Here is a 15,268-nt window from a genome sequence, read left to right on the forward strand (position 1 = left end):
TAAGTCCCTAAGAAGAATCGGAATCTGCAATAAAAAAATCGACCCTCAAAGGGTTAAACGATGGCTTGATAGGCTGCTGGATCCTCGGTATGCAGTTGCTGCTTGTGCTCAGCTGCACGAGCCTGTTCTTGTGCCCAAGCTGCAGCATCGGCATGGCATAGACGAGTTCGTTCCCGGTTCTGTTCGCAGCGTTGCTGATCGAAAGCTGCCTGCTCCTCAGGAGCACATATGACACGTGGCGTACCCATTTCTGAGCCAGAAAGAAAATGCTGCGCGCATGCTCAGCTACGATGGAGAGCAATGACATCACTATTGCCACAGGCAATCGCGCCCCCCCCCCTTTTTTTCCCCACGCATGCGCATGGGGTTGCGCCAAAGGAGTTTTCGGTGTACAGGCGACGGCCAGACGGACGGACAAATCGGCTAGCCATATACAGATTCGTTGTAAAAAATGCAATCGTGATTTTTTTGTAATGAAGTTGCACACTTTTTCAGTATTCGAGCTGCTTGCTCTAAAGGCAAAGGCCTAGCACAATAGTACTATGAGGGACAGCTTACCTCATCCTTGCGAAGAAGCTGCACATACAGGTCCAACAACTTTTCATGGCCCAACATTTCAGGATACAGAGTAGCTGTCTTGGCAAACAGCTCCACACTGCAAGTGTCTAGGGCAGTGGCGTACTGATGCAGAAGGCCCTGCAGCCGTCCCAGAAGGAACCGCACAAAGCACGCATGTGCATACTGCACCGACTCAAGGGGTTGTCCTGGCCCTGGTGCCACACCTGCCCAGCGCTGCTCCAGTTGCTTGGCCAGAATGCCACACTTCGCCCCAAGGCGTGCTACCAGCAGCAACATTAGCACACCTTCATGCTCATGAGCTAGGAAGTTCTCAGAAAGGAAGGCTGTAAGGTAGTCCACATGCCGATTGGCCTGAGCCACTTCAAGCCGCCGCAGCTCTAGGTCAACAGCGCGAGCGTGTGCCTTGCCCTGAGCCAGCCGCAGTGCCAGCTCACTTGCTTCCACAGCCACAGGTGTTGGCTCAGATTGAAGCTGTTGTTCCAGGCCCTGGGCTTGTTCCCGAAGTTGGGCCACCAATGCTTGGTACTTGGCCAACGTCTGCTCACAATCAGCTAGGGCCTCATGAGCTGCCTCAACGCGCCTGTGGCTGTCAGCCAGGCGTACTTGCGCATGAGAGAGCTCTTCACGCAGCTCAAGCTCAGTCTCACGTGCCTGCTGCAGCAGTTCCTCATTGAGGTCATGCAGCTTCTCCATGTCATCCACTGCCTCGCGCAGGTCACGCACAGTCTCTTCCAGGTCTAGGTTCTTCTCGGTCAGGTGCTCTACCATCTCCTCTGCGCCCAAAGCCATGTCCAGCTGCTCTTGCAACTCTGTGATGGAGCAGTCTGCTTGTTGGTACCGTTCTTCCAGCTGTTGTTTTATCCGTGATAGCTCTTGCACCTCAGCCCGGCATCGATCCAGTTCCTTCTTGTGCTGCTGCTTCTCATGCTTCAACTGAGTAGTCAGGTCACGTAAACGTACAAGGGCTTCCCGCATCTTTTCATTCTCTTGTGCTAACTGGCGCTCCTTATAACTACTGGGTTCCCCTGTAGACAGCTCAGAAGTAAGAATTTTGTAATCTAGCTCAAGCATCTCATACTTCTCTTTCCAATGGTCTACCTCTTGCTGCAGCTGTTCCAGTTTCTCCTCAGCCATTTCCTTCTCCACTGTGGCCATCTCAATAGATTCCACAAGATCAGACACCTCCTCAGCATGGCGCTCTCGCTCGTCATGAGCTTCCTGAGCCTCACGCCGTGCCTGTGCCAGCTGCTTCTGCAACTCAACCTGGGACTCTGTGATCTTGCTCTTGAATTCAAGTAGCTGCTGGAGCTGCAGTCGTGTGCGCTCATAGTCTCTAAGCTGTGCTTTGCTCTCCTGCCTTTTTTGCATCAGAGTGTCCAGCTTCTCATGCAAGTCTACTATCTGGGCCTTGAGAGCCTGCTTCTCAGCATCCTGCTCCTTCTGTGCAGCCTGTTTGTCCTGGCTGGCCTCTTCCACTACCCAGGTACGAGAAAGGGGTTCTGGCTGGTCAAGTGTTACCACCTCAGCAGCTGGCCCTGGAGTGGTTGTGGCTGCAAAGTAAGTACATTTTTATTACGAGTACTCCCTGCAACTACACTTTATAGGGCCTTAAAATGTGTGGCATGGCAAACACAGTCCAGGAGACACATTTGTGAACATTAAATCACTTAATTGCAGATTTTTTTCTACCATTTCAATGAAGTAATAAGAATAATAAGTTTATTACGGATTACGTTCACTGGTTACAAACTGAAGAAGAGAGGCAAAAGGCTGAGCTAAGGCCTGCCTTTCCCAAAAAAAGAAAAATTGTGACAAATGGACATTTTGCAAAGATGACACCTGCTGCAATTTCCCGTTACAGCTGACTACAACGCAACATACAGCAAGGCAAATTAAATAAACTGTATGCTGAAATTGACATACAAACAAGACCTGAAAGTAAAACATGAACATAGCAAGAAAAAAAAGGGAGGGCAAGCCATCTTCATCAATTATTAATGAACATGCTGTGCAAGATGCAAAAGAAGAATAGGGGAGGACAGAGTGCACACTACCAACTTCATTTCATGAAACCACAGAAAGCCTTTATATAGGCAACCTAATCACTTGCATGACCCAGATGCGCAAAAACTAGACAATCATATTGCCACCAGTAACAAGTGTGCTCACTATCCTGCACTGGCAAAAAGAATGGTACAACAGGCAAAAGCTTCTCCTCAAGGCCACTTTAAAAACACAAGATCAACACCAAACCTGAAACAAGAAAAGAATTCTAAGAATTACCTTCTTAAGTTGATGTGCAATGCTGATGTAAACAAAATCAAATGGACCTTTTCAGAAAGTCATGCAGACCTCTATACTCGCGGACCTTTATTGACTACGAAGCAAAAGCTACAGGGTCAGAACTTCTGGACATGTATTCCTATGCAAAGTAGTCCATGCGAATATGGCATCGGTTTCGGTTTGGGTTCTCCAAATTTGCATAGCTCCTTTACTTTAGTGAAGGCAAACACAGTTAACTCAGCCTGAGTTTCTGAAGCTAGCACCATATGTATCAACTTCTGAATTCTAAGGAAAAAAAAGTTGTTCACCTCATTTAAGAGCAACATGTAATTAATCCAGAGATATTTACGGCAAAGTTGCTAGCAGCGCAACTTTATACTTCTTTCACAGTGAAGCATGTTATTTCACAACTGTTTCCTTGCAGCAGCAGTGTGGTCAGTATTGAATGTCAGCCAGAGGGCAGTGAGCAATGCAGTCTCCATCGGAGCCCCGAAGCAGCTGTGTGACCACCGCATTGATGAGAATGCAAAACCAATGACGGAGTGTGTAGAGCCAGCGCAGCATAACTCAGCTCGCTTGCTCGTTTATACACACCGATGGTTGCGAGTTCCAGATGGGTTCGCCTGGTTTCTGCATACCTGTTGCAGACACTTCTTTTGTGTGCTTCGACAGCCATTTGTTGCTGCAGTTGGACATCAGTCTCTCAGGAGAGCTGACAGACAGGACAGCAGGCGACAAACACTCACCAGAAGATGCAGGCACCATTTTGCCTTTGAGAGGTGCGCAAAACATGCAACTGTCTCGCATGTAGGAAAACTCAAAAGGGCAAACTAAGAATTTAGATAGACCGGTGAATCGGATGCACTGTTTCAAATTACATGCTGTAGAAAACGAAACAATTCTTTTCTCTATTTCCCACCAAAGAAAACAGGAACGAAATTGCGGGACTACTTCCAGCAGCAGTGCCACAGGTGATCTTAAGTTCTGTAGCTTTCACTTATCTGTCGGCATAGCAGCAGGCCGCAGAGGAGCCCACGTGAAAGCACAGTGGCTCCACTGTCATATTGTACTGCCATGCATTTGCACAGTTCTTGTAACAGATGCAGGCATCATCCAGCCTTTTTCTGCTGTTTTTGGCCAGCAAGTGCTGTGTGAAGCTCCCTGAATTTTTTTTTGTAGATGTGAACACTTATGCATTGTGCCTTGCGGCTCCACAAGTCATGTTAGTCACATTTTTTACTTGTATTTGTAATACTCAAAATTACCTTGTGCAAACTGCATATGCATGCTTTATGTGACACTAGGAGATGACAAATAAGATAATGTGCCTTATCTAAAAGCAAGAATTTCACTCCTGCAGTTTGCTAGCAACAGTGATGGCTACACTATGAGTGGAAACCGACTGTTACAATTCCGATTTGGCAACTTTAAAATAAATCCAAAATCACTTGTTCTTGAGCAAATTTGCGCTTAAGCTTACCCATATTGCTCAAATATGTGCGTTGAAGGTTATGTGGTTACAATGTGCAGGCTAGTACTGATGACCAAACTGGAAAGTTATTATTAGCACCATTTCAATCATTTCATCCTGTAAACAAACAATGCCAGAAATCTTCAGAAGACTAAACATAGCATGGCATGAGCTGAAGATTGACATGCCTTAAAGAGGTAGCCATGCCTGCATGTACATTTTTATAGTTTAAGCTACAATCATAGAAGTGGTAAATATATAGCATTTCAATTGGCTTTTCAGTCCTCAACCAGCTGAATCAGCTTTCCCCTTACTTTAAGCAATAATGGCCACACATCCTGACTGCACTGTACCAACGGCGATAACTTACAAAATTCCCTTACACATAGAATGTCCTACAGATGCAAAGCACAGGTGGTTGCTTAAATAGGTGAATGTGACAACACATAAACAAACTACTGACCAACAAAAGAGCGCTTTACCGTGTACTGCAAAACATGCATATGTGTTCTGCATTTCTTAAGAGATAGGGTTGCTGGAAGGAACAAAAACAAAGAGAGGGAAAGAATGGGAGTGAATGGTTGGATGCCCCTAGGAGAAACTTCCAAGAGAAATTTTATTGGTTTCATCGTATTGGAGTAGGAAACACTAGACCTCATACACTGGTAAAACTGATAGCCTGTATTGGCCTACTGCATCATGAAATAGACATTGATAAAACGGGCAGCCGGTATTGGTCTATGAAACAACAGACCTGATACACTGATAGCTTGTATTGGTCGGTTAGCTTATGAGTGTACTGGTGTAGATAGGAGCATGGTGTACCAAAGCGGTTTGTTCTACAAAGGTGCATTAAAATTGTTCATTTTAAGGCGAAGCATTCTAGGCAAACCCTACCAAACTTTGCTCATTATGGTTGCTTCTGCTGTTATGCCAAGAAGCATATCTAGCCCTATCTGCAGTACCCCTACAGATGTGCTGGCAGCCAGCTCTGTTTTCTACAAAATGACACAGTGAAACAACAAACAGTAGCTAAATATCCTCAGTGCAACAAATATACAGCTTGGAATGCATAATTCCTTTATTAAAGCAAAGCCTCCTGTGCCTTCATTCTCTATGTTTGGCATGTCTGCTTGGTCGGCTTCTTGCCGGGCACTGCTATCCATACAAGTTTAGGTAATGATCACTACTGCCATTGCATCTATTGGGACACATAAAGCATTTTATTTGTCCAATATAAGTTTATATCACTACTTCTACTGGTTAAATTGGGACCCATAAATCATTGTATTTGTCTTATAGCACATTGTATTGCACTGTAGAAGAAGCTACAAGACCGGCAGAAATCTCTATGGGACCTGTACATTTCGGTATTGGGCCCATAATTCTTGTATAGTACCAATAGAAACTGCTATTAGACTCTTCCCTAAAGTGCACTCTTAATAAAGGAAGGGCAATGTCTGTGTGGGCCACTTAAAGTTAGCTGCGTACAACATATTATACAAGACAAAGCATGACTACATTGGCAGGACAGCTGCTCGAATTCAATGAATAACAATGAAAACAGTACAACCGCACCAAGAAAACCAACAAGCTGCACGACAGTGGAAAGAAAGTGAAGATCACGAAGTGTGATTTTCCCTGTGTAGTAGCTAAGGCCTAATAATGCTGCTTTGTCATGCATGTTTGATCATTCTATTTGAGAGTTTGTGGACTACAACTTCAGACAGCTAAATGTGGTGCACACAGGATGCTTTCTCAGGAGCACACATGCCAATTTCCTTCAGCGAACAATGTCGGTGTGATCGCACATTGCAGCCCATGTCAGAAGCCGGCAGGTAGCACGGGGAAGGCACACTATGCCCATTTTCCCAGTTTCCCCAACGTTCCTGCAACATTGCAAAGCGCACTTCTCTTCCCAAGACCCATGGGATAAGGAGAAATAGCAGTCTCTCCACAAGGGGGGCTGCCCCTTTGCACAGGTAAAAATATATAAAAGAGCATTCTCAGAGGAGACCCTCTCTGTGCTGGACAAGCATATCTGCCTGTCAGCTGTGAGTGACCCCTCACCCCGTCGCCTGACACCACATGTAACGAGGCGAGCCTATTTAATGCCTCTTACAGAACGGACTTTCCCTCTGCAAATGTTTATTTCTTATTACTCTCCAAGCAATAAATATTGTTTCAGCTGACTCCGATGGTTTCCTTATTCACCCGAACCCGCCGAGCTGCAATTACTTGCGCTATGGGTTGGGGACACTCTACGGAACTGTGTGAGACTAGATCAGAAGCTCGTCTTCAGCCCCAGCCGCATGGAGAGTTATCTCCATAGTTTCTGTTTAAAAAAAAGAAACCGCCATCGAGAGAGACAAAAAAATTTTGGCAATGACACTTAAGGCTGATTACGTGTGAGAATGCGAAAGCACTATAGTCTCTTTAGTTAAAATCTTTTTTTTCCATGCATTCCTTGTTCTTGCAAGCTCTTGCCTGTATTCTAACTGTGCCTCGGCAAGGCCAAATCAAAATGCGCCAAGCATCTCAAACCACTCGCTTGCCGGCGAGGAGGACCTGAAGGAGGACTTGAAGGACTGCTCAGCGGCGTTCAAATGGACATTACTGCTTTTTATTTTTATACACTCATTTTATACACTCATGACATGGCGCCATCTTCTCCTGATTGGCTACGCCGTCAGGCGCCCAATGACGCACGCACTAGGCCAACCTTTAGTCAACCAGAACTGTGGAGCCACCTTGGCTTCAGGGAAGAGTTCTCAACTTACACCCCAGAGCCTCGAGTTCGATTCCCACCGAGATAAACATTTACTAAATTTTCTTTTCAAAGTATTTAATTTACTTAGTTTACAGGAACCTCCCTTAGAACTTTGACATCAATTCGGGCATTTTGTAACATGTTTTTACTCTGCACCGTCGGCCATTTTTGGTACCATCTTTTGGTCACGCCAACTACGCTGACATATTTTTGCGTAATGGGGCATATAATACTTTCACATTAAAATAAGTCGAGAGCAAAGGTGGAGAACCAGACATCAAAGGGCATACCAAGGTGCATTTAAATGTCTATTCCTGCAATAAATTATGCACAAATGCCACCACAGCCTTCTTCCCGCAACCCATTGTCAAACATACCTTTCTTTACAAGGCATTTTCAGAAAGGAGATTCTTTCCTCTACAAACGTACAGCTGATCAAAAAAAAAAAAAGAAACAGGCAAAGGCTACATGGCCAGTACCAGAAATGGCTCACTGGTCTTTACATTTTTGCGACAGGGTCTACCTGCATGAAGTGCTTATTGTTCTATGCCTATTGGACTTGTACTGTGAGATTGCTGCTGCTTTAAATCAATTTATGGCGAAGTTTCAAACTGAATACACTTCCTAGAGGAACGTCAGCAATGATGGTCCCTTTCTATGGAAAGGCTCATTAAAGTGGCACTCTAACCAAATTTTTTAATGCTATTAGCGTTCTTTGGGAACTTCAAGTTTGTAGTATGTCTCTATGAACATCTGCACCTAACCTCTTTCCTGCCTACTTGGGTCACTGGGTAAGTCCGTGGTCAAATGGGTAGAGCATCAAACTGCTCTGCTGAGGGCCGGTTTCAAAAGCAACCATCGGACCAACTTGGGTCAGTGGGTATGTAACTCTGGATATGCGGTGCTCTCCAATGAACTTCTTTGATGTCAACTTGAGTCACCAGGTATTTGCCACTGTGTATGCACCACAAACCAAATGAGCAATTAACAAAAGTCCCAAGATAATTAACACATCAAGGACTTATGTAGGTGCGGATGGAGTAAGCCTGGCTTACCAGTCAGCAGTCAATGCTTAAACCAGTGCCTGTTGTCGATTCAGAGGTAACCTTTAGATAGTTATGACTGTGGTCTATAGCCTCAAGATCTAAACTAACTAGGAATGAAGTTGGGTTCATAAATTGGGTTCATGAATGCTGTCACTGAGAAGTATGGCTAATTGATATATCCATCGGAAAACTGGACATTTATGCTTTAAGCCCTCTTCAACTCAGCTTTCTATAAGATGGTTGTTATAAACAAACCATCTGTTACCCACTGACAATTTGAATGAGAAGGAGGTAGCCAATTAACAATTATTTTTAAAAGTATGGATAGTCTATGCCTAGAGAATGAATATGTTGCTGTATGTTCCCCTTGCTTCAAATTGCTTTGCATACTTTTTTGACCCTGAAAAAAAAAAAAACTGCAGACTTCAGTCACCCCTTCGCAGAGCAGCTTTTATCAACCACGTGTGAAATACACGTGAATAATATGTGTCTATGTATTGCTTCTCTTTTCAGTAAGCAATGCTAACGATTCGTTAAAAAAAAGTCTTCTAATAATTACAACATTTATTAGGAATGGAAACATTGTCACTTGCATGCAGAGCTCATAAATATATACAGGGTGTCCCAATTAACTATTATGCACTAAGATTTAAAAAAAAAAAGCAATTATGTTACTCAAAGAAAACCTGTGGCTGATTGTTTCCAGTATAGTGCAGTAGCCACGAGTAATTATTTTGTTACTGAGATTTAACTGGGTAATTGTAATTATCTAACTCAAGACATACTTTCCTAATTACCAAAGTGCCAACGAAGCACTTGTAGGCACAGCCAAAGGACATCTAAGTACTAATTTTTTTTAACTGATAAATAAACCCTGCAAAATATGAAAAATACCATGTGAACGCGCTCCCCAACCGCATCATAAAGCAGAGCACTCAAACGGACTCCCTCTGTTAACCAGAACGACATAAAGGAAATAAAGAAAAAACATTGTGATCGAGCTAGTTCCTTGCCTTCCATGCCTCTGCTGAAGTAACACGTCGTGTTTGGTGTTAGTTTGAAACAAGCTTTGATAGCTGTTTTAGCGTAGATGAAGTGCACAGACCTTTTTTTCTTTCTTTTTTTTTTGCCATAATACCTATCTCCACGAAAGCGTATTGACAACATCAGTGCAAAGGTTTAAATGTGCCAGTTTAAACCTTTGCCGATTATGAGTCACCGGAATGTTTGAGTAACATCACGTACACAGACAAGGCCAATTTTTGCTGAAATGCCCAGGTAAAGCGCAATCGGCACCACAACCAGTGGTTGTTCAATGTGTGGCACAGAATTTATGCCGGTGCTATAATCAGTCCAATCTTGTATCACACACCGACTGGACAGCATTAGTGGACAAAAGTGTTTTGTCCCAGTCGCCACGTCTTTCTCTCATAAGCAGAAGGAAAACATGATGCTTGCCTTGGGAGCTGCAAATGGCAACAAGAGGAAGGCCACAAATACATATCAGTCATGGAAATGTGGCGGCAGACCAAACGCATCGACTATCAGAAATTATGAAAACCTGAGACAAACCTGCAGCTTCCAGAAATGGTGGAAACTTTTGAGTCCTAGCCTATGCAGGAATGTTCTAGCATTTATGGCCTGAAACCCTCATGCTAGTGTGCGTGACGCGGATGCCCAGGTACCAATTTCCAAGTCATCAGTTTGAAGGATTCTAAATGACTCTGCCTTTCACCCACACCACCTTAACCAGCACCAATGCTTGGAAGATAGGGACCTGTAGAATCGTCTAGATTTCTCAAATTCAGTCTGCACAAAAACCGATGAGTCACCGGACTGTTTGAGTAACATCACGTGCAACAACAAGGCCAATTTTTGCAGAAATGCCCAGGTAAATTTGCATAATGCGCACTATTGAAGGGACTCCAATCCACACTGGGTAAAGCGCAATCGGCACCACTACCAGTGGTCGTTCAATGTGTGGCACAGAATTTATGCCAGTGCTATAATCAGTCCATCTTTTATCACACACCACAAAAGCCTCACGTGGACAAAAGCCTTGAAGGAGTGGTGGATGAGCTTCCCAGCGAAGTCCCGCTGACACGCCTTCCACTGCTGTGGTATTAGCAAGATGGGGCACCAGCACACAGCAGCAGAAGGGCACGAAACTGGCTTGATGCGACTTTTCATGCACAATTGATTGGAAGGCACGGGCCTTTAAATTGGCCGGCTAGGTCACGTGACCTCTCTACACTAGATTTCTTTCTTTGGGGATATGTGAAAGATTGTGTTTATATGATCAAAACGATGACGTTAGATGAGCTCAAGGCAAGGATAACAGATGTCTGCCGTAGAATTCCAGCGTAAGTCATCAAGAAAGCCCCTAAAGATGTGATAAAGCGGACTCAATACTGCATAGCTGCAGAAGGAGACCTATTCAAATACATCCTCTAGGTAGCAGCTGGTGTTCAACTGCACTTATGAATTCATAGCTAATAAGGGCATACTGAAATCTGATGTTTCTTTTCTATTGATTTATTTATTTTCGTGCAGACATCTCGACTGCCAATTCGGCTCATTTAGAAGTGGTACATTAACTTTTTTGAAAGTATCGGTTTTACCACTTCTCTACACGTGGGTCGCTTCCCAGTCTGTTTATTACGGTTTTCTTTTTTTTTTTGCCATGCACATGTTCTTGCAGCAGGTATACACTCTCATGACAAACAAAACTGTCACTTCAATTTAGCTGTGGTCCGAAGCAAGTTTCTGGCCCGAAATATAGCCATATAGCTGATGCGGTGCGAGCAGAGTTGGGATTTTGAAAACATTCTCTCCTATTGCATTGTTTTTCACGTTTCGTGTGTGGTCAGAGCGACGCTTCGGCCACATTATCGAGGGGCCTTTGTTGTCAATGTGATCAGTCGGCCTTGAGAGACAGATAATAAGTGTGACATAGAAATGAGAGGAAGGAATAACTGCGAAGCTGCGGAACCTGCTGTTGGTACTCCTTTCGTACCATTATCAAGGTGATGAGCTGTGTCTTCGGGTTTGCGACAGGCTAAGCAGTTGCTTTCAATCAGCTTATTTGAGGGCACTGCTTTATGATGCAGGTGGGAGCGCAGTCACGTGGTATTTTTGATATTTCATGGGGTTTATTTATCAGTCGGAAAATATTGTACGCAATTAGTACATCGCTCAAAGCACAGCAGTTAGATGTTATTTGGGGGCGCCTAGAAATGCCTCATTGACACTTTGATAATCAGGACACTACATTTTGAGTCAGATAATTAACTGCAATTACCTAATTAAATCTCAGTAACGGAATAATTACTGGCAGCTACTCACTCCACTGTACTGAAAACAATATGCACTAGGTTTTCTTCGAGTAATGCAATTGCTCTTCTTTTTGGGTCTTGCTGCGTGATAGTTGGGACACATCCTCTATAATTCACTCAGTAACCGAAATGAGGGCAAACCAGATACACTCAAAATCCGAAAAAAAAAAAAAAAAGAGAGAGAGAGAGAGCCTGCAGTTTCTCCGGAAAGGCGAAGCAGTATTACTAATAGCGAAACCTGCCGTGGTTGCTTAGTGGCTATGGTGTTGGGCTGCTAAGCACGAGGTCGCAGGATCGAATCCCGGCCGCAGCAGCCGCATTTCGATGGGGGCGAAATGCAAAAACACCCATGGTACAGTAAAACCTCGTTAAACCGTACCCGCTTAAATAGTAGTTTCATTTTAAAAGTAGTAAAGTCAAATCCCTGACTCAGTGGCCATTGAATATAACATGTTTTCTATCCGCATAAACTGTACCAGGTTATTGCGTACATATCGGTTAACACGTAGTGTTTCCACTTTTCGTAGCGCAAACACAGCGGTGCGTCGTCTCCATCAGGCCGCCCGGCAGAACAAGCCTCAGAGATCAGAACGGCCTCGAAGTGCCCTGTGCGTTTGTGCGTGAAGCCACATCAACATCACTTCGGCGCCGTGCGCCGTGCCAGAGAGCATTGTGGTGTCGTGCAAAGAAGGACTCGCGTCATGCCATAGCTCGGATAAAAAAGACACCGGGTGCTCAGCATAGAAGAAAAATTAGGCATCATTCGTGCTATCGAACGTGACACAAAGAAGTCGGTGCTGGCACGCGACAGGGACCTACTGTTGATTACAGTGTGTGGCATTTGGAATGCGAAGTTGCTGCTCGGCAGCGCTGCTGCGACCGCGAAGAGATGTTGGCTACGAGGTTCGACTTTTTGCCATCATTGCCTCTGTTCTTGTCGAAGTGTCGACTAGCGACAGTGATGAGGACGACATGGAAAGCGACACCATGGGCGATTCAGGTCCGACAGTGGCAGAGGCTGCGCGTTACGTCAGCCTCGTGAATGCAATCGTCGCGACGAGATCAGCACCTCGCAATGAAAAAGGCGCCCCGCAACTTCTGCAGCGCTACCGCCCGTGTGCACAGAGAACATGGAACACCAACAAGTAATCTGCCATGCGAGTGTTTGCCGAGAAGAGGGGGCTGGCTGAAAAGCTGGCTCACAGCTTCAGTAAGTTTGAGGCCGCTGTCGTCGCTGCTAGGCGTCCGCAGCATCAATCGAAAATATCACTTTTGTCGCGCGAATTGAATAAGTAATGCATGTTTTTTTTTTCTTTCATCACACTCTCTCCGAGTTCCGTTTTTGACAGGTAAGTGGGCAATCTCATGCTATTTCGGTTAAGCAGTATAACCGTTTAGTATGTACTTCTTCCAAGCTCCGGCCAACTACGATTTAACGAGGTTTCACTGTACTTAGATTTAGGTGCACATTAAAGAACCCCAGGTGGTCCAAATTTTCAGAGTCCCCCACTACGGCGTGACTCATAATCAGATCGTGGTTTTGGCATGTAAAATCCCATAATTTCAAATTAGTGATAGCGAAGTAAACGAGAATTACACGAAGGAAGATTACACCTCCGAGAGACGCCACATTCTTGGTGGTGCTAGAGGACTCAGGCTGTGAAATTAAACTGTCTCCTCCCACGACGTCTTGTAAATACTCATATAAGGCCATCACATGAACCATTCTTTGAGGTTACATGAAGTTTCTTCAAGTGCAACTGTTATATATACATATAATCATATTATGAGAAGCCAACAAACAAAGACACCAAGGAAAACATAGGGGAAATTACTTGTACTACTACTACTTAACTGAATTAAAGAAATGATAAATTAATGGCAGTGAAAGTGGATGAAGAAATAATTTGCCGCAGGTTGGAAACAATCCCACGTCATCGCATTATGCGTGCGATGCTCTAACCAATTGAGCTACTGCGGCACGGTTTCCCCATCCACTTTCTTGGGTATTTATGTGTTCTACTAGAACTAACCTTGGGAGTGTTCCCCAGTGCCACCACTCACAAACCTTGGTGGCGGATGTTGAACATCCTTTCCGCCGCAGGCATCACGAGTATGTGACCTTTTTGGGTGAGGGCAACTGGTCAATAAACCCACACATACTACCTGAAGGCATCAACGTTGCCAGATTCGAGACCCTCGTTATGTAATGAACGAGAAGAAATGGGTTAACCGAGGGGCCTGATATTTATTAATCAAAGCATATGAAGCCAACAAACAAAGACACCAAGGGCAACACAGAGAAAATTACTTGTACTTACCAATTGAATTAAAGAAATGATATATTAACGCAAAAGAAAGTGGATGAAAAAACAATTTGTCGCAGGTGGAGAATGATCCCACATCATCGCATTATGCGTGTGATGCTCTAACCATATATATATGTATATAGTTAGTTGAAGAAATGAAGGAGCACACTTGCGAAAATTGCATTTTTAGTGTTTAATGTTTCGACCGTGGCACGGCCTTCATCAGAATAAACACAGATACAAGTGCACACCCACTTTTATGGCCATGCGCACGTGGGCATAATTGGCAGCACATGCATGTGTACATTTGCAAATGATAACAGAAAAAGTTGTGGGATTCTCTCCCGTGCTCTTGGACAGGGGCTATGTAAGAAAACAACATATCAGGGGACGCGTGAAAGTTGGGCATCCGCACAAAGTGCAGCAGTAAGTATAACTTGAGCCCGATAAATTATTTGTGTGAAATATCATTATGGTATCACGATGATTGTACATGAAGTTACAGAATTATATTGTCACGAGCTCTGTCATGAACCACGGCTGCCGCAGACAGCCAGGTGGAAAAAAGAAGAGAACGACGGTAGCCAAGCTGCCTCGGGACTGCTCTCAAAACGCGCCTATCAACCAGATTCATCTCATTCTGCATTAAACGCCTCATGTGTAACATTTGGTGGAGCTGTGCTGTGTAACTACCACAACCTACAACCAAGCCATCAGCACAAGAACTACGCCAAAGCCGTTGCCTCGCCGGACTTTCGCCGTCGTGCTCAATCATGGCCACAGAGCAAAATACCCTCACCAGCAGTGCCTTGGCGAGCCTTGTCCCTATCCAGCAGTACCGAGAGCCACACACATTCTCGGCGATGGCAGAGGAAGATGTGGATGAGTGGCTAACCCATTACGAAAGGGTAAGCCAATACAATAACTGGAACCCTGCCAGTCAGCTTAGGAACGTTGTTTTCTGCTTGGCCGGCACGGCGTTGGTATGGTATAACAACCACGCGGACATGCTAACTACATGGACACGCTTCGTTGAGGAGATCAAGAAGTGTTTCGGTGACTCGGACACAAAGAAGAAATGTGCGGAATTCACATTAGCCCAGAGAGCTCAGGTACCCGGCGAGACTTGCACTAATTATATCGAAGAAATTTTGAAGCTGTGCCGAACCGTCAACCCTCAAATGACAGAGGAAGATAAAGTGGGGAACATCGTAAAAGGAACAGCGGAAGATGTGTACAACTTCCTCATTGGTAAAGAGAACTTGAACACTGAATCAGAACTGATACGGCACTGCCTTACATTCGAGGCGCTGAAGAATCGTCAAATTACACCGAAGTTTGGATGGCTGGCCAATGTAACGACCATAGCAAGTGTTGACACGAGTCCTCCGCATCCAGACCTTTCATCCGTCATTCACCAGATAGTCCACGAGGAGCTCCAGCGGCATGACGAACAGCCACGTTATGCAGCGCCA

At 44.7% G+C, this 15,268-nt stretch overlaps 1 protein-coding gene across 1 annotated transcript in view; it reads right to left on the reverse strand.

Moving 5' to 3' along the window:
* Positions 1–15,268, reverse strand: part of DCTN1-p150 (dynactin subunit 1) — a 67,009-nt gene that overhangs the window by 39,435 nt on the left and 12,306 nt on the right. Inside the window, exon 3 of the mRNA XM_050193396.3 lies at positions 559–2,129. Within this exon, the coding sequence (XP_050049353.1) occupies positions 559–2,129 (1,571 nt within the window). The remainder of the gene's footprint in view (positions 1–558; positions 2,130–15,268) is intronic.

Source organism: Dermacentor andersoni, chromosome 1 (assembly GCF_023375885.2).
Source record: "Dermacentor andersoni chromosome 1, qqDerAnde1_hic_scaffold, whole genome shotgun sequence".
Lineage (NCBI taxonomy): Eukaryota > Metazoa > Arthropoda > Arachnida > Ixodida > Ixodidae > Dermacentor > Dermacentor andersoni.